The sequence below is a fragment of the Topomyia yanbarensis genome, chromosome 3, assembly GCF_030247195.1.
Source record: "Topomyia yanbarensis strain Yona2022 chromosome 3, ASM3024719v1, whole genome shotgun sequence".
Taxonomy (NCBI): Eukaryota; Metazoa; Arthropoda; class Insecta; order Diptera; family Culicidae; genus Topomyia; species Topomyia yanbarensis.
This window is the reverse complement of record NC_080672.1, coordinates 266172084-266192395: the sequence shown is the minus strand read 5'-3', so window position 1 is coordinate 266192395 and position 20312 is coordinate 266172084. Positions and strand designations below refer to the sequence as shown.

The following is a 20312-nucleotide window of genomic DNA, read 5'->3' as shown; positions in this document are numbered from 1 at the left end:
AGTGCAATCCACTGCCCCTGGGTTTTTCAATGAAAAACCTCATGGATTTACTCCGACACTTGACATGTGTATTCGCCCAACTATTAATATACAGTGACTGTAAATCTGATGCATTATTTTTGTTTATGTTTAATCATCCAGGTGAAATATATGCATTCCTATCTTCTTTTCCGTTGCAAATATCGATCGATAGCAGTTGATTAGGTGCATCTGTTTTTATCACCAGTGTCTATAATGCAGCACAGGCCAAGTATTTCAAGTAGGTGTTCCTTGTTCTCACAGAAAAGTCCTCCGGGAATACGACGTCGCCCAAAACCTGCGCAACCTCGGTTGGGCAAGTCCCACTATGGCTTCAATGTCGATTCTGGATTCGAGACCTCCGAATTTGACCTGGTGGATTTTGCCGAGGATGTGTTCAATTGTCAGGATCCGAAACCTCCGAGACTGATTGAAGAAGCCGCAGCTCTATTCGGACTGGTGGCTGGCACTGCGAATCGTCGACCAACGACAGGGCATAGTCGTGTCCGAGTTACTGAACAACCAAAACGGAGTCTACATCCGTTTAACACGGGACGATATCAACGGCGCAGAAATCGAAGTCGAGTGTAAGTGAATATCAATTTTATTTATGCGCTGTTATTGTTGAATGTTTGTTATATAGAAAAATTTCATAAATAAATTTGTCATTTTGATTATTTATTATTTTCATTATAAGACGAAGGAACCATGACCTTGACATAAAAAGCTGCGAAACGGATAATGCAATTGAACCACACTTGACGATAACTCGAGTGGATGCAAAAGGTTTTTTCTATGTTAAACAATCACGTTGATGTGCAGTGAATTACTATTGAATTTGCACTGTTTATCAAATCTTGCGATGTCAAGTGCAAATCTATTGACAGATTGTTTAGAAGTGTGATGAGAAGTTGATAGCAAGTCGCTTTAATTCATTTTGTTTTGCACATCACTGATGGACCATCTGTTGAATCCAGAATGTTTTCCAAGTTAATATTAATAGGGTAACCAATCTGAACTGAACCTCAATATATTTTGATGCTATATCATATATTTGTCTGCTTTTCCCATAACACGTTTGCTTTTATGAACGTAATTAGACATTTCAGGTCTTAACGTCGTTAGTTCATCTCCAATTGCTTCAAATTAATCAAAACACACTTATATTTCTAGTAACAATTGAGGTTATATGGCACTCTTAAAGCCTTTTTTAAAACTTTGAATGCACTTGTAGTGTGCTATAAAACTAGAAATGTTACTTGGGATATCGCATAGAATTTCATTTATTCCATATGCGTGACGAATGAATTACAATTTAAAGTCACGTTAATAAAAATAAAAAAAAAAATAAAAAAAAAATTCCATATAGATTAAAATTGGAATTTTAAAATTTATATTGCGGTTGAAGTGCGACCGAAAAACAGATCATAATACCATTTTAGACTACAGACAGACAAGGGACGATTGTGCTAGTAAGTCCTGCCGAAACTCTGACTGGATTCTGTGACACAACCGATGAATTCTGAGTGAATTTACTAGCTACGAGAAATTGCATACACCAAGGTTTTTTTTACACGGGGGATACGTGCCGCGTAAAAAAACCGTGTAAAAAACACCGCGTTGATTGCGTTAATTCCGGAATCTGTGTAAAAAAAACCGTGTTAATTGCGAAATCCGTGTAAAAAAAACCGTGTTAATTCCGAAAACCGTGTTAAAAAAAACCGCGGTAATTCCGGAATCCGTGCAAAAAACGCGTTAATTTCAAAAACCGTGTAAAAAATATTGCGTTACATTGAATGCAAAAGACTTTGAACGATTTTTGAATTTTGTTTGCACGGATTTCGCAATTACATACCACGGTTTCTGCATTCATTCTGTCTTTTTGTACAACAAACTTAGAAGATTTTTGATCAATGTAGACGAATCTTGAAGTCGGCACTTCAAGGATATGGGTGTTTTCAGAATAGGATTAACGCCTAGACGCCAAATGTCGATGCCTGACATCATTTTGAAAACTAAGATGGCAGCTTTCGGTTAAGTGATTTTCTCTAAAACCCAATCAATATGGGTATTGTCGTAACGAGCTTGATGAGTGTATAACAGAGATCAATGCCCGAAGATATTTTGTAATACATGATGACTACTTCCGGCATAGGCAAATTTTATATAGCTCAGACAATATGGAATGTTTTGGAACCGGATGACTAAGCAGTTTCCAGATGTCTACATCTGAAGCCATTTTAAGATCCAAGATTTTAACTTACCGAAAATACATATACACTAGGTTTTTTTTTACACGGGTGATACATACCGTATAAAAAGTGCAAATTACCGCGATAATTGCGGACTCCGTGTAAAAAAAACAGTGTTAATGCAACTACAAAATGCGCAATAAACACGGTTTTGGCGGAAACAATCTATATTCCTGTGATAGTAAAAAACTTAGAAAATTACAGAATGAGGGATAACGACTGGTCTTGGAGATTCCTTTTGAAAATCAAGATGGCGACTTCAGGTTCAGCGGAATTCTCAATAATTCAGTCAATATTAATGCTTTCGGAACGGGATTGGCACGTAGATGCCAGAGATTGAAGTCAGATGGCATTTTGAAACCAAAGATGACAATTTCCGACTTTGAGGATAATAATAAAAAAATCTATGAGAATTTTCGAAATGGGATTAGGGCGATATCTGGCCCATAAACCATTGTTTCTTAAACCAAATAATAATTATTTTATCAATTCTAATGGATTGGATTTAGCCCGGTCTGATTAAGTCAAATTCTTGGGTCTAAATTATGACTGAAATCTTACTTTTATGCATAAACACTAAAGAAATTCAAGCAAAACGTAACAAATATTTGAAAATGGCGAAAGTTATAACGAAAACCACCACCACTGGAACCGTTCCAACAGCGCTTAGAAAAGAAAAACCAACTTAATCCACCTAGCAGTGAGATGAGACATTTCTTACACATATCACTGTTGGAGCATTTATTAGTTTGCAGAATTTACGCGAAGTAGGCACACAACAGCTTCTTGTCTGCACGAATAAAACCTCGAATAAACTGAATAAACTATCAAAAATCAATAAAACGAACAAAATAAAAAAAGGAGCGAAAAACGAAAAAAAGGCTTTCAAATTCAAAATGAATATAATGATTGGAATGAATGAATTGAATAAAATTAATAAAACAAAAAATTAATAAATTGAATAAGATGAAACAAAGGAATCAAATAAACAAAACGAATAAAATTGGTAAAATGCAGGACAAAATAAATTAAATAAAATTAAGCGATGTTAAAAAGTTATAAATTTATAGAAAAAAATAAATTGTGTCAAATAAATAATTTCGATGAAATCAATAAAACTGAAAAATAGTCAGATTATTAAAATGAAGAAACTGAATAACATGTATGAACTGGAATAAAAACGAATAGAATGCATAGAATGGAAACAGTGAATAAAATAAGTTAAATGAATGGCATAAATAAAATGCACGAAAAAAAACTGATCAGAAAGAATCCAAATAATGAAACGAATAAAATAGTTAACATGAACCCAAATGAACAAAATTAATAACAATGCTGAATGAAATAAATAATTAACACACAATGATCATACACTTAAATTATTCAAATATTCAAAATGAATAAAATAAACAATACGAATGACTTCCATGAAATGAAGAAACTGAAAAAATTGACTATTTAGAATGAAATTAAAAAATCATTTTGAATAAAGTAAATGAATAAATAGAATTGTACGAATTTGAGAACCATTGTATCAGAAAGTTATGAATTGTTTTTGAAAATCCCATTATCTGAAAAATGGCTAAATAATATAAAATGGACTTTCTAGGGTTTCCATTCTTTTTTGTTTTCATCTTTTCGTTTTCGTTCTTCTTTTCTTGACGGCGATTAAGATTATCTTGTGATTCTACTTCATTGATCAACCTTAATTAGGCATCAGGAACCTGGAACGTTCAATTTGTTTTGGAATTCAAAGTTTTCTTTTTGGTCACATATTCCCGAGTAATTGATTTTTGTACAGAATACGTAAATACGTGCAATTCGAAATAGTTAAGCAAGACAAGGTCACATGTGCTTTCAAGTCCCTTAAACAGAGAATTTCTTTGAACCGGAAGTCGCCATTTTGGTTTTCAGAATAGCTCTAAACATCTATATCTGACGTCCACTCTTCAATCCCGTTCCAAAAATACCCATATTGATGGGGTTTTAGATAATTCCATTGAACCGGAAGTCGCCATCTTGGTTTTCAAAATGGCCTTAAACATCGATATCTGACGTCAACTCATCAATCCCGTTCCCAAAATACCCATGTTGATGGGGTTTTAGAGAATTTCATTGAACATGAAGTCGCCATCTTGGTTTTCAAAATAGCCTTAAACATCTATATCTGACGTCCACTCATCAATCCCGTTCCAAAAATACCCATATTGATAGTTTTAGAGAATTCCACTGAACCGGAAGTCGTCATCTTGGTTTTCAAAATGGCCTTAAGCATCGATATCTGACGTCTACTCATCAATTCCGTTCCAAAAATACCCATGTTGATGGGGTTTTAGAGAATTCCATTGAACCGGAAATCGCCATCTTTGTTTTCAAAATGGCCTTAAACATCGATATCCGACGTGCACCCATCAATCCCGTTCCAGAAATACCCATGTTGATGGGGTTTAGAGAATTTCTTTAAACAGGAAGTCGCCATCTTGGTTTTAAAAAATAGCCTTAAACATCGATATCTGACGTCCACTCATCAATACCGTGCCAAAAACACCCATGTTGATGGGGTTTTAGAGAATTCCATTGAACCGGAAGTCTCCATCTTGGTTTTCAAAATGGCTTTAAACATCGATATCTGACGTCCACTCATCAATCCCGTTCCAAAAATACCCATGTTGATAGGGTTTAGAGAATGTCTTTGAACCGGAAGTCGCCATCTTGGTTTTCAAAATAGCCTTATATATCTATATCTGACGTCCACTCATCAATCCCGTTCCAAAAACACCCATGTTGATGGGGTTTTAGAGAATTCCATTGAACCGGAAGTCGCCATCTTGGTTTTCAAAATGGTCTTAAACATCGATATCTGACGTCCACTCATCAATCCCGTTCCAAAAATACCCATGTTGATAGGGTTTAGAGAATGTCTTTGAACCGGAAGTCGCCATCTTGGTTTTCAAAATAGCCTTATATATCTATATCTGACGTCCACTCATCAATCCCGTTCCAAAAACACCCATGTTGATGGGGTTTTAGAGAATTCCATTGAACCGGAAGTCGCCATCTTGGTTTTCAAAATGGTCTTAAACATCGATATCTGACGTCCACTCATCAATCCCGTTCCAAAAATACCCATGTTGATGGGGTTTAGAAAATTTCATTGAACCGGAAGTCGCCATCTTGGCTTTCAAAATGGCCTCAGACACGTTACTCGTTAATACTGTTCCAAAAGCAACCAAATTGTTGACGTGCTAGAAGGAACCCTTTTCCACTTTTTCAAAAATCTTTAAAATCTTGAATAAATCCGCGCAAAAAAACTTGATTAAAAATCATCTAAGTCATTTGCCTTCAATAGGACTGCGAATAACCGTGTTCATTGCAAAATCCGTACAAAAAAAACTTGATCAAAAAGTCTTCTGCCTTTAAAAGGACTTAGAACATTTTTGCGAAATCCGTGCAAAAAAACTTGTTGAGAAATCGTCTAAGTCTTTTGCCTTTAAAAGGACTTTTTGCGAATATTTTTGCGAAAAACCGTGTTAATTGCGAAAACCGTGCAAAAAAACCGTGCTAATTGCGAAAACCGTGTAAAAAAGCCGTGTGAAAAAACCGTGTAAAAAAAACCTTAGTGTATAATGAGCCTGTTGGGTCCCGATGAGTGCCGCTCTATCAATGAGTATATATAGGTGTGGCAGAACACACGGTTTGCTAGTGTTGCCAACTAAAAATATGTAAACAATCCAGAAGCACAACGGGTCGACGTCATAGCGGTCACACGTTTCAATGGGAGCGAAACGACCGGTATGACGAAAGCAAGTCGATTTATACTGTGATCACTCACACCACTCATGTAAGATTCATCTTACGGATACCAAAGTGCCATCTTCGCCAGACCTGTATATACGACATTGCCGCTCTGTTTCATTAATTACTTGCCCTTTAAATAATACCTGTAAATCGGTTTGTTCACAAGCATAGGCGTGCGCAGCCTTTTCTATTAGGGGGGAGGAGTGCTAACAGCTCAAATACTTTCAGTTTTGTCAAGCCTGATTATGTTGGATTTTTCGTCGAAATTTTGATACCAAAAGTTATTTTACTTATATTTTTCTATTTGTAATTTATTGTCAACTATTGTACACGGTAGCCTGTTGTTTTATTAAAATTGATTCAGGTCAAGGAAGAAATTTTAATCCATTTCAATTTTTGGCGACCTCTCTCGCTTCTGTCCGCACTGAGCACGCAAAATAATTACCCATATTTGATTCTCCGAATTATTTCTTCGTTTTTAATCAAGACTAATTTTTCATTTTGAATCGCGCCATTTAATGAACTAAAATGGATTTTTGAGTTGGATCAAGCGAAATGTTTATTAAATTAATGTTACAGGTTTTGTTATCTGTGTTTTACCATTGCCTTTAAACAAATTCGTAATCCCCACGGAAGTGGCTACATCGCGGGCGTAATGTTGTACTGCCAACGTTCACAGAAGTTTAGCGGAGGCTGGAAGTGTGATTGTGAAGAATTTCATGTAACTCAACATCGAATACAGCCAAGATTCCCGTGTATATGGATGATGATGAAATATCGGTATCATTTGCACCGCGCACTAACTTGGAGTTCCTTAAGGGAATCATTTCGAAAGAATGAGAATCCATTAATTCAAGAAACTTTTTCCAATGTATTTCCAACACTTTATATTGTGATAATCCAGATAAAAAAATATATTCCTTCGTACCTGGCTTTGAATGCAGATACTGAGAACTGACATACAAGTGAAGTGTTTAACATGTGTAAGAAATAAAACTTTCGTTTTGAAATGACAACACCAAGTACCGTGCAGAGACCATCCACCGATAGGCCTCCATTTACCGATCAATTTGATGGTGAAATTGTTTTGACTCGAATATTGCACGGAATTTAGAAATTATAAATAAAGTGAAATATGGAAATAGTACGTAGAACGTCAATATAATATACACTTTCATTATTCGTCTTTTCATATTTTTCCAAATAATTATATTTGAATGCTGTATTAAATCCGTTGCCATTTTACCGCTTTTTTCGCTTAACTCAAAGCCAACTGTTAATAAAACTGTGTAAGGATAATATTTCTAAGTGAATTATACAACAAACGGAATGAACAAAGTCTGACACATGTTTGGACTTAATTTGTCGGTAATAAAAAAATATAAACCTAGAATTTTCGGCAAATGGATATCTATTACTTGTAGTGATCGGTGAATGGTACTCTAGAATTGTTGGGCTTTTCGGCTATTTTGCACTGTCTGCCAATTCATTTCCAAACTTGCGTATTTTTTCTTGATAGTTGATTAAATATTCTAGTTGAAAACGAAGATCGAATTGAAATGCCTTTTAACATTGTTTTTTAAAGAGCGTTGGAAGTAGAAATTGCTGTTAATTGATCGGTAGATAGATCTTGCACGGTAGCAACTTACCACTGGCCGGCGCAACGATCGGCCAGCAATTGCAAATTTGGATACAATGGCGATTCAAGCATGCGAACCTGTATGCGATGGTGTTTTTCAACGTATTTTCATTTAAATGTGTACACAGGTTGTTCGCGAAAGTTTGCTCTAGCTTATACGTCTGTTCTCTGTGATGCAAATGACATATAATCAAACAACGCTGATCACAAACTCAAGTGAGATCCCTACGTACCCTATTCGGATCGAAGTTAGTCAGCGTTCGTGTTTTTATAGATTAATATTTAAAAGTAAAATGTATATAGCCGTGACTTAGGCACGAAACTTATTATTTCAGCGAATAATGGGAAACATCATTTATTATTCAGGGTCCTAGGATTTTGGTAATACCGGTACCATAACCCTAGGTCCAACGGTTTTACTTCCCTTCCGAAGCAAGAGGTGACAATAAACTTTTCATCGCATGTAATCTCAATGATCGGGGTTAGGATTCAACATAGACCACTAGCATGAGTGGCGCTCACGCTTACCGCTAAACCACCGGTATCGTTAGTTATATTATTAATTTATTGCAATTCACGTTATTTAATTTTTTTTCCCATGCCCAGCAACTTCGGGTCGCAAAAAAAATAACCAAAATATTTTCCATGTTCTACTGTATTGATTTTGTTGGCTATTTTCGGCAACTTTAAGGACTAATACTGATTTCGTTTTTAGATTCGCGTCGCTCTAATGTTTACGCTTTCCATATAAAAATGACAATTTCGAGCGAACCTAGGGCGACTCCGATCTAAAATCGAAATCAGCATAAGAGAAACGAAAGCAATTGAAAGACGGATAGGTATTCTAGAGCGAATCAGTTATAAACTTAGAACGGAAAACTAGTACTACGCAGGTTCATAGTATTTTCAGTAGATTCTATTTTTATGAGGATTCAAAAGTAATTTAATGTCAGGTCATTTTTTGTCAAATTTAATTTGCAGCTCAATTTTTCAACTATTCTGAACATTTTTCCTCGCGCTCTTTAACGCAAAACCATCAACACGTTTTCTCTAAAAGAGATTATAACTCGCATGTCGCTGTAAATATATGGAGACAGAAGCGATTTGCTCCCTCTAGTAGTTATAATAGCGATATTGCTGATGCTTTGGACGTAGGCGAACTGTGGGTAAGACGGACAGGTGGGGTAAGACAGACACATGGTTATTTTAGGGATATAACATTAAAACTTCAATTGTATTGTATGTGTATCCTATCATTATGGGTAACCATGAATTATGAAACACTTAGTAGACCTTGTATACTGCTAAACGTGTACAATTTAAGCAAATATTGATAATCAGTAGTGCAGCTTCTTACGGATGTAATTTTCAAGTTTCCGATTTTAAGGTAAATTTTAATTATTAGTGTTGTGATCATCTTTTCTGAAACATGTCCGTCTTACCCCCACCATATGTCCGTTTCACCCGCAGTCTAGAAAAAGTACAGATATTTCATCGTTTTCTAATTCTTTAAAAAATGATACTTATTGATTGATGTTAAATAATCCCTCTGGGCACTCGAAAGCCAACATATGGAGCTACAACATAGAATATTACATGTTGACAAAAACATGCTCTTACTATATTATTTCACTATTTCCTTTATATGTCCATCTTACCCCCAGTTCCCCTAATAGTATCCTCATAGCGGTTCAAATTTGGATAGACTTCACGCAGCTTTTTGGTGCGATAAACTAGATTAGACAGTAGGACACTGTGATGCTACATTAGATTCTGCTGATCAAATGGTACTGACTTCTTCACTCCCGAAATATTTCGAATTGTCCATTTCGCCATCTTTTGTATCACTCCTGTAGCAGAGGAGTGAATCAGTTTTTTCTCGTATCACCATACATTTGAAGGTAACATTCCGCAGAGGTTACAACAGAGACTAACGCTGTCCGGTTCACGAAGGCAATTTTTTCTGCTTTGCTTGATTGCTGCTGTAATTAGGAGTACAAAAATTCACAGCATTAGACATGCTTCCCGAATAAACCATTCGGAGCTGGGCTTGAAATTCTGAAAATCTGTCTAGATTTGAGCTCAAATGCAACAAACGATTCTGATTCAATTGAATTAATTTAGAATTCTGCTTGGTTCGACCATTGCCAGTTTTGACAGTCACATTCCTTCTATTATGAAAAATAAAGTCAACACACAATAATATTTAGATAACAAGTAGATCGATGGAAATCTCGAGTAATTGTTCAAAGTGCTATGTTTGCTTGTCTGTGATAACAGTGATGTCCCGCCAGCTGTTTAAAATGAAAATTAACATACGTTTAATCGTCCTTTTGAATGCATCCGTTGAAACTCATAAATGTTTCAATAATAAGATTCTCAAATGAACGATAAACACAAAATTAATAAGTACAAGTACTGTAAACTAAACTCGTATGGTGAAAAATCCCATGGAAAAATTATTATGCAAAATTTGTTTTTTTCGTGAATTTGCTCAATAAGATAAAATTATTTAAAAAATACATTTTTCCATAAAGAAATCAGAATGGTATTCATTAAAAAAACCATCTTTGCTTGCGGTCGATGGATTTTTATAACCTTATAGCTAATTGACTAATCCATGTGCAGTTGTGTAACACATGTAACACATAAGTTGTGTAACACATCCATGTGCAGTTGTGTGTGTTAGTGCGAGATTGAGGTTAAATCGGGTGGAATTTTTGCCAAATGAGGTTAGATCAGATGGCGAATTGAAAACATCGCGTTATATGTATGTTGTCTATACACATTGCAACTGTGTTGGTGTCCTAGACGTCAAATAAGTCAATACCCATCGCGCGTTGCTGCGACTTTCAACAAAATAGGAGGAAAACACAATTTGTTCTGAAGCGCCATCTGGTGAGCAGATAATCCACAACCAATAGCACACAAACACGCTCCATAACAAATGCCTACTATGTACAAATTTTTACGGCAATCGGTTAAGCCGTTTGGGAGTCCATAAATCATATACATACAAACTTTGACTTTTATATATACAGATATATATATATATATATATATATATATATATATATATATATATATATATATATATATATATATATATATATATATATATATATATATATATATATATATATATATATATATATATATATATATATATATATATATATATATATATATATATATATATATATATATATATATATATATATATATATATATATATATATATATATATATATATATAATAATGAAATAACATCGTACTTTTTTTGTTGAACCGAATTTGTATATTCAGATCAATGTTACCATAGTTGCGGATTTTTCCGCAAATCTGCGGATTTTCAGCAATATGAAATTGAGTGGCGGATTTTCCTGTGGATTTTTTAAATTTGCATATTTTTCATAGATGACTGAAAAGACTGACCATTTTTTGCCTTTCTCATATAGAAAGGTTATGCAATCACTCTGAAAAACGTCAACCTAATCCCGGCCCGGAGGGCCGAGTGTCATATCCCATTCGACTCAGTTCGTCGAGATCGGAAAAAGTCTGTATGTGTGTGTGTATGTATGTATGTGTGTGTATGTGTGTGTGTATGTATGTGCGTATGTGTCAAATAATGTCACTCATTTTTCTCAGAGATGGCTGGACCGATTTGCCCAAACTTAGTCTCAAATGAAAGGTGCAACCTTCCCATCGGCTGCTATTGAATTTTGGATCGATCGGAATTCTGGTTCCGGAATTACGGGTTTCAGAGTGCGGCCACACAGAAACTTCTCATATAAACTATAGGAAAAATTAAAAATGGAATTTTTATTTTTGATGCTAAATGTGTTCAAGGTGCATGAAACGTCGAGATTTGATGCAAACTCGAAAAAAAATTTGACGACTATTCACTTTTTTAGATTTTGGCACATTTTTGCCTTTCTCATATAGAAAGGTTATGCAATCACTCTGAAAAACGTCAACCTAATCCCGGAGGGCCAAATTTTTTTTTCGACTCGCATAAGGTTTCGGGATTTTAACAGGGGCGTAGTTGATGGTTTACGGAGAGGGGTTACACCCCCCCCCTCTACTGTTCACTCCCCTCCTTTAAAAATCTTCTTAAATCATCCCTCAGACCACCACCCCATCCAGCCCTCATACCCCTCCCTTTCAACCCCATCATCTTTAAACCACCACTATATCACAAAGCATACCAATTTAAGCTGGGGAGTCGTTCGTTCATGGGACTTTCGCCCTCCTCACATACCCACCCCCGCATGACAAAATGAGTTAGCAAGCAGATAACATTGATCTAATGCTGATTAGGCTAATGGAGTATGATATTTTTTGACATTAAAAATGTCTTACTCCACTATCTGGGGCTGGGTGTCATTCTAAAATCTAAACTATCTCCCATGTAACGAAACTATGTAAGGTTTGCACGCTTATAACTCCGATATTACTAGATGAATTTTAATCATTCATACACCAACTGATTCAGAAACACCTAACTTAAATATTGGTAATAATTTAATATCTCCTCAATAAAAGTAGACTTTAGGAAATTGGTAAAATTAAAAAGTTCACGAAAAACGGGAAAATTACCATTCGTGAGGCAGATTTCTCAGACACAGCCGTCAAGAGAGGGCAGCTTAGTTGCTCAATGAAACACGAAAAGTCATAAATAGAAGCGACGCATGTCCGTTTAAATCAGTTGTTGCTCTTATCCCATCCGAGCAACATCGTCTCCAGGCAATACAATAAGCGCTATCGATTTTCGGTAACGTTGGCATTTGCACACACTCGCACCTAAGTGACTAAACCATATACGGTTAGTTTATAAATAGAGGTGACGCGTACACGTTTGAATCAGTTTTTGTTCTTATGTCGAACGGGTAAGATCATGGCTGCAGCGTCTGGACGCTACACTAAGCGGTAGACGCTATGCATTTTCGGCAGCGGTGGCCGTGTGCGGATTTTTCGGGTACCAGCACGGTGTCACAGAATGATTTGCAAAGTGGGTGGGAGGGGTGGTTTGGATTTAATTCAATACGGTGTGTGCTGCTTAAGAGTGTTGCGTTTGAAAAAAATATATTTATTTTTATGCATGCGTGTGCGTTGTAACTTGTTAATCCATGTATACGGCGCTTTGTAGCTGCGTAGGGTAAAGAGCCTATTGGTTTTCATGTTTCATATTTCGGTTATATATTTTTTATCAGTAAGGCATCTGACAACGTGCTTCTGTAGTGATTGCACTGTTCAGCAGCGTAGTATTTTATATAGGAGAGTACACTCAGGTTTTTTACGCGGGTTTTGAAATTTACGCGGTTTTCATTAACGCGTTTTTTTTAAATTTACGCGGTTTTAATTTACACGGCCTGTATCCCCTGCGTGAAAAATCTGAGTGTAATTGCATCGGAAACAATCACATTCCCAGCAGAACTTTTTGTTTTCTAATTTCAAACACTTTTGTTTGGTACTGCACGCAACGGAAAATTTTAAAACAGAACTTACCGTCCCAGCAGCAGTTTAAGCGGGTGCTCTTTTTCGATTCAAATTCAAGCCATGTCTTAAGCGTTACTGGACTTAAAATTGTTTTCCCAGTTTATCCAGTCAGAATATCTGTCCTACCCTATGTATTTTAAACACAGTTCTAATTGCTTTTTAAAGCATTCAACAAATAGAACGGTTGAGTAAACTAATTTAAATTTTAAAATAAATCTGTTTTAAATTATGAAACAAACCGCTGTACTGAAGATATAATTATGTCAGTCCTATTACCACATAAAACACCTATAAAACATAAAACGCTTCAGAATTGGTTTAATAATACAATGTTTACACTACAGAGTTATAACACGTTTTAATAATTAGCAACAAGAAAAATGTCACCAAGATAGCATAAAAACCCGTTTTAACTGGTAGTGCGAACGTTGCATAACAATGTAATTTATCAAATAATTTCATTTTTTCCACCACTAATCGATCAAGAAATACTTAAACTTAAGATTGTTTACTTAAGTTCATTAGTACATTATTGAAAATTTAAATGGAAAATGAAATTTCATATTTCATGGAGAATCTGTATATTTCCGTTGGCGGGCGTGGGCTTCCTCATCACAGCTCTCAATATGGAACTTTTCTTTTGTATATATTTTCTGGACAGACCAGCCTATTTTTACTAGATGGATCAGCCAAATAATGTCAATCACTTAGTGAGATACTTGATTAATTAATAGATTACCGTTAAAAGACCTTCAATAAATTATGTTTTGATGGGGAGGGTATATAGCAAATTGTAACATATGAAAACAGGCGAGTGAACAAGAACGTGAGTCGATATGTGTGATAGATAAAATTCATTTGCTCGCTCTTGAAAAAAGCTACATTTTTAATGTCACCGTGGTCGTGTCCTGTACACAACCCTTTAATTTTTGTTTCAAGTGTTTCACCGTCGACACGTAGCTCATCAAGTTCGTGGCTGGCATGCCATTGTGTATAAGTGCAAAGTGTACTAAGAATGTAATGGACATTTCCACAAGTATGTTGAACATAAAAAGCCTCCGTGCCATAGTTTAGAGAAATGAGAAAGGCACAATTGCACCGCTAGGTGGATTAAAACAGGTTTTTAAATTTTACATTGCATGTTTATTCAAAAAATAGGATAAATTAATAAATCAAATAAAAAATAAAATAAAATTTTGTGAAATAATTGTCGTAGAGGATAAGATCAAAACGATTTTTATACTTAAATCAGCTCGGATATTTCCGGAACAACAGATTAAGGAGAAAAACTCGTAACTGATATAACGGTAAAGTAAATTTTGGTTGCAGGATTTCAACCAAATAGATTCCAAGTTTCAGCAACCATTGCATTAGGAAGTCGGCAAAAATGCAAAAAGTGCTGAGATTCAAAAAAATACTATAAACTGACATAGTTTCTTCGATCCTAATATTCTGGTTGTTTTAACTATTCGCCAAATATTTGAAATTTTTAAACATTCAAATTTCAAAATTCTGAAATTATAAAAGTTTAGAATTTTAATATTCAAAAATTTTAAAATTCTTGTGTTTAAAAATCTTAAATTTACAATTTTTTCAATATGTAGATGGCAGAAGCTTCAAAAAGCTTCGATTAAATTTTTGAACTACTCCCTTACCATGGTCACAAAGCGCAACATGGAGCTCCAGTCGGAGTCCCCTAAAATTCACTTGCTGCTTACCGGCATCTACCTCGAAGAGAATTGCGTAATGTACCGGATGCAGAATACATTGAATTTGCGGGAGCATTGGATCCCTCTTTATAGGCTGCATCTTTACCTTTCAAAGAGAAAAACGTAAAAAAGTTACGTGAGCTCTGCTTCATATCTGTTAAAAACATTGCTGCTGTTGTAATGTTGATGAGGCGAGCGACGAATTCAGAAGACTGAATACAATGTTTCGGCATAGCATTGACCTTCCTTTTAAATTTTTTTGGAACAAAGTGCGTAGTACGAAATATTCCAACGGCAACCCGAATTTTTGCTGCTTCTTCATTATGGAAAAAGTGGATGTCAACGCCAAATGTGGAGAGAATTTTCAGGGTAACAAATTTATATAAAACAGAAGTTCGGTATCAACTGGGTATAGAAACCATTACGGCCATTCTACTTGAAAAGGTATTGTTACATGGGCATTAAAAAATCACGGGCATAGATTATACGGATATCGTGGCAAAAATTGGAAACACTACTAGTGAACACACTAAACGACTTCTACCTTCCGATGTCCCGCAGGTGAAGAGATTGTGTTTGTTGATGAGATGAAAGATGACGATGTGTTCACAAGTGTTTCCAATTTCGGATTTAGCGTCAGCCCGGTGCATTGGTCAAGTGTCGTGTTTCTGACGAGAAGTCGAAACGCAAAGACCTGGATTAATTATAGGTAGGTTTTGTGCCCTTCATGCATAAAGACGAATTTAAACAAATTTTCCTCTTAGGGAGTAATATAGCATTTGCTAGCATTCGCCTGCTTAGCTGAAAACAAGGATCGTTTTCAGTAAGTCTCATCAGTATCGCAATAAGTTGAAAATATTGATTTTATTGACCTTTTCATCTCCTGACGGTCTTTTAATCTTTTTGAGGTTATGCAAGAAGCTTAATAAATGACAGACATAAAAAAATTTCTTGGGATCACCATTCATATTATTCAATCAGGAATGCCATCTATGTTTCACAGATTTCCAATATGCTGCACGGATTTCTAAAACTGCACAGATTTCCACAATTTTTTTGTTTTAATGCACAGATTTCTTGTACAATGCATAGATTACCACAGATTTCTCAATTTTTACCACACCTTGTTTTGAGACAAATTTGTACGTTTTCCTTAGCACTGATTTTCACAGATTTCTAAATGGGCTGCGTTCAGATTTTACAAAATATCACTGGCATCCCTGTATTCAATATTAGAGGACATGTACATACGGAAAAAACAGTTTGGCGCAAAAATCGATAAAAACATTTCGCCCATGGTTGCCATTTTCCAAGCTTTGACCATTTAAAATTCAACCAATGCTTCAATGATAATGGGATTTATAAATGGTAAAAAAAATTTTTTTTGCAAATTTAATATATATATATATATATATATATATATATATATATATATATATATATATATATGTATATATATATATATATATATATATATATATATATATATATATATATATATATATATGTATATATATATATATATATATATATATATATATATATATATATGTATATATATATATATATATATATATATATATATATATATATATATATATATATTATATATATATATATATATATATATATATATATATATATATATATATATATATATATATATATATATATATATATATATATATATATATATATATATATATATATATATATATATTTTAAATTTGCAAAAAAAAAAATTTTTTTACCATTTATAAATCCCATTATCATTGAAGCATTGGTTGAATTTTAAATGGTCAAAGCTTGGAAAATGGCAACCATGGGCGAAATGTTTTTATCGATTTTTGCGCCAAACTGTTTTTTCCGTATGTACATGTCCTCTAATATTGAATACAGGGATGCCAGGTGATATTTTGTAAAATCTGAACGCAGCCCATTTAGAAATCTGTGAAAATCAGTGCTAAGGAAAACGTACAAATTTGTCTCAAAACAAGGTGTGGCAAAAATTGAGAAATCTGTGGTAATCTATGCATTGTACAAGAAATCTGTGCATTAAAACAAAAAAATTGTGGAAATCTGTGCAGTTTTAGAAATCTGTGCAGCATATTGGAAATCTGTGAAACATAGATGGCATTCCTGATTGAATAATATGAATGGTGATCCCAAGAAATTTTTTTATGTCTGTCATTTATTAAGCTTCTTGCATAACCTCAAAAAGATTAAAAGACCGTCAGGAGATGAAAAGGTCAATAAAATCAATATTTTCAACTTATTGCGATACTGATGAGACTTACTGAAAACGATCCTTGTTTTCAGCTAAGCAGGCGAATGCTAGCAAATGCTATATTACTCCCTAAGAGGAAAATTTGTTTAAATTCGTCTTTATGCATGAAGGGCACAAAACCTACCTATAATTAATCCAGGTCTTTGCGTTTCGACTTCTCGTCAGAAACACGACACTTGACCAATGCACCGGGCTGACGCTAAATCCGAAATTGGAAACACTTGTGAACACATCGTCATCTTTCATCTCATCAACAAACACAATCTCTTCACCTGCGGGACATCGGAAGGTAGAAGTCGTTTAGTGTGTTCACTAGTAGTGTTTCCAATTTTTGCCACGATATCCGTATAATCTATGCCCGTGATTTTTTAATGCCCATGTAACAATACCTTTTCAAGTAGAATGGCCGTAATGGTTTCTATACCCAGTTGATACCGAACTTCTGTTTTATATAAATTTGTTACCCTGAAAATTCTCTCCACATTTGGCGTTGACATCCACTTTTTCCATAATGAAGAAGCAGCAAAAATTCGGGTTGCCGTTGGAATATTTCGTACTACGCACTTTGTTCCAAAAAAATTTAAAAGGAAGGTCAATGCTATGCCGAAACATTGTATTCAGTCTTCTGAATTCGTCGCTCGCCTCATCAACATTACAACAGCAGCAATGTTTTTAACAGATATGAAGCAGAGCTCACGTAACTTTTTTACGTTTTTCTCTTTGAAAGGTAAAGATGCAGCCTATAAAGAGGGATCCAATGCTCCCGCAAATTCAATGTATACTGCATCCGGTACATTACGCAATTCTCTTCGAGGTAGATGCCGGTAAGCAGCAAGTGAATTTTAGGGGACTCCGACTGGAGCTCCATGTTGCGCTTTGTGACCATGGTAAGGGAGTAGTTCAAAAATTTAATCGAAGCTTTTTGAAGCTTCTGCCATCTACATATTGAAAAAATTGTAAATTTAAGATTTTTAAACACAAGAATTTTAAAATTTTTGAATATTAAAATTCTAAACTTTTATAATTTCAGAATTTTGAAATTTGAATGTTTAAAAATTTCAAATATTTGGCGAATAGTTAAAACAACCAGAATATTAGGATCGAAGAAACTATGTCAGTTTATAGTATTTTTTTGAATCTCAGCACTTTTTGCATTTTTGCCGACTTCCTAATGCAATGGTTGCTGAAACTTGGAATCTATTTGGTTGAAATCCTGCAACCAAAATTTACTTTACCGTTATATCAGTTACGAGTTTTTCTCCTTAATCTGTTGTTCCGGAAATATCCGAGCTGATTTAAGTATAAAAATCGTTTTGATCTTATCCTCTACGACAATTATTTCACAAAATTTTATTTTATTTTTTATTTGATTTATTAATTTATCCTATTTTTTGAATAAACATGCAATGTAAAATTTAAAAACCTGTTTTAATCCACCTAGCGGTGCAATTGTGCCTTTCTCATTTCTCTAAACTATGGCACGGAGGCTTTTTATGTTCAACATACTTGTGGAAATGTCCATTACATTCTTAGTACACTTTGCACTTATACACAATGGCATGCCAGCCACGAACTTGATGAGCTACGTGTCGACGGTGAAACACTTGAAACAAAAAAATATCATACTCCATTAGCCTAATCAGCATTAGATCAATGTTATCTGCTTGCTAACTCATTTTGTCATGCGGGGGTGGGTATGTGAGGAGGGCGAAAGTCCCATGAACGAACGACTCCCCAGCTTAAATTGGTATGCTTTGTGATATAGTGGTGGTTTAAAGATGATGGGGTTGAAAGGGAGGGGTATGAGGGCTGGATGGGGTGGTGGTCTGAGGGATGATTTAAGAAGATTTTTAAAGGAGGGGAGTGAACAGTAGAGGGGGGGGGGGGGTGTAACCCCTCTCCGTAAACCATCAACTACGCCCCTGTTAAAATCCCGAAACCTTATGCGAGTCGAAAAAAAATTTGGCCCTCCGGGATTAGGTTGACGTTTTTCAGAGTGATTGCATAACCTTTCTATATGAGAAAGGCAAAAATGTGCCAAAATCTAAAAAAGTGAATAGTCGTCAAATTTTTTTTCGAGTTTGCATCAAATCTCGACGTTTCATGCACCTTGAACACATTTAGCATCAAAAATAAAAATTCTATTTTTAATTTTTCCTATAGTTTATATGAGAAGTTTCTGTGTGGCCGCACTCTGAAACCCGTAATTCCGGAACCAGAATTCCGATCGATCCAAAATTCAATAGCAGCCGATGGGAAGGTTGCACCTTTCATTTGAGACTAAGTTTGGGCAAATCGGTCCAGCCATCTCTGAGAAAAATGAGTGACATTATTTGACACATACGCACATACATACACACACACATACACACACATACACACACATACATACATACACACACACATACAGACTTTTTCCGATCTCGACGAACTGAGTCGAATGGGATATGACACTCGGCCCTCCGGGCCGGGATTAGGTTGACGTTTTTCAGAGTGATTGCATAACCTTTCTATATGAGAAAGGCAAAAAATGGTCAGTCTTTTCAGTCATCTATGAAAAATATGCAAATTTAAAAAATCCACAGGAAAATCCGCCACTCAATTTCAAATTGCTGAAAATCCGCAGATTTGCGGAAAAATCCGCAACTATGGTAACATTGATCTGAATATACAAATTCGGTTCAACAAAAAAAGTACGATGTTATTTCATTATTAAATTTACGTACTATTGCACAGTGGTCCAGAATGCAAATTTAGTAGGAGTTTTGTGATTTTACTAAAACTAAACAACATAGCCTTATTTCGTCTTTGGAGGAATTTTCGTAGTTTGTGAGCTTCTTTTTGCCTTTCTCATATAGAAAGGTTATGCAATCACTCTGAAAAACGTCAACCTAATCCCGGCCCGGAGGGCCGAGTGTCATATCCTATTCGACTCAGTTCGTCGAGATCGGAAAAAGTCTGTATATGTGTGTGTATGTATGTATGCGTGTGTATGTGTGTGTGTGTATGTATGTGCGTATGTGTCAAATAATGTCACTCATTTTTCTCAGAGATGGCTGGACCGATTTGCCCAAACTTAGTCTCAAATGAAAGGTGCAACCTTCCCATC

General features: G+C 35.1%; 1 protein-coding gene across 1 annotated transcript in view; it reads left to right on the top strand.

Moving 5' to 3' along the window:
* Positions 1-117: 117 nt before the first annotated feature.
* Positions 118-20312, top strand: part of LOC131694008 (uncharacterized) — a 62280-nt gene continuing 42085 nt past the window's right edge. The window contains exon 1 of the mRNA XM_058982347.1: positions 118-605. Within this exon, the coding sequence (XP_058838330.1) occupies positions 235-605 (371 nt within the window). The 5' untranslated portion in view covers positions 118-234. The remainder of the gene's footprint in view (positions 606-20312) is intronic.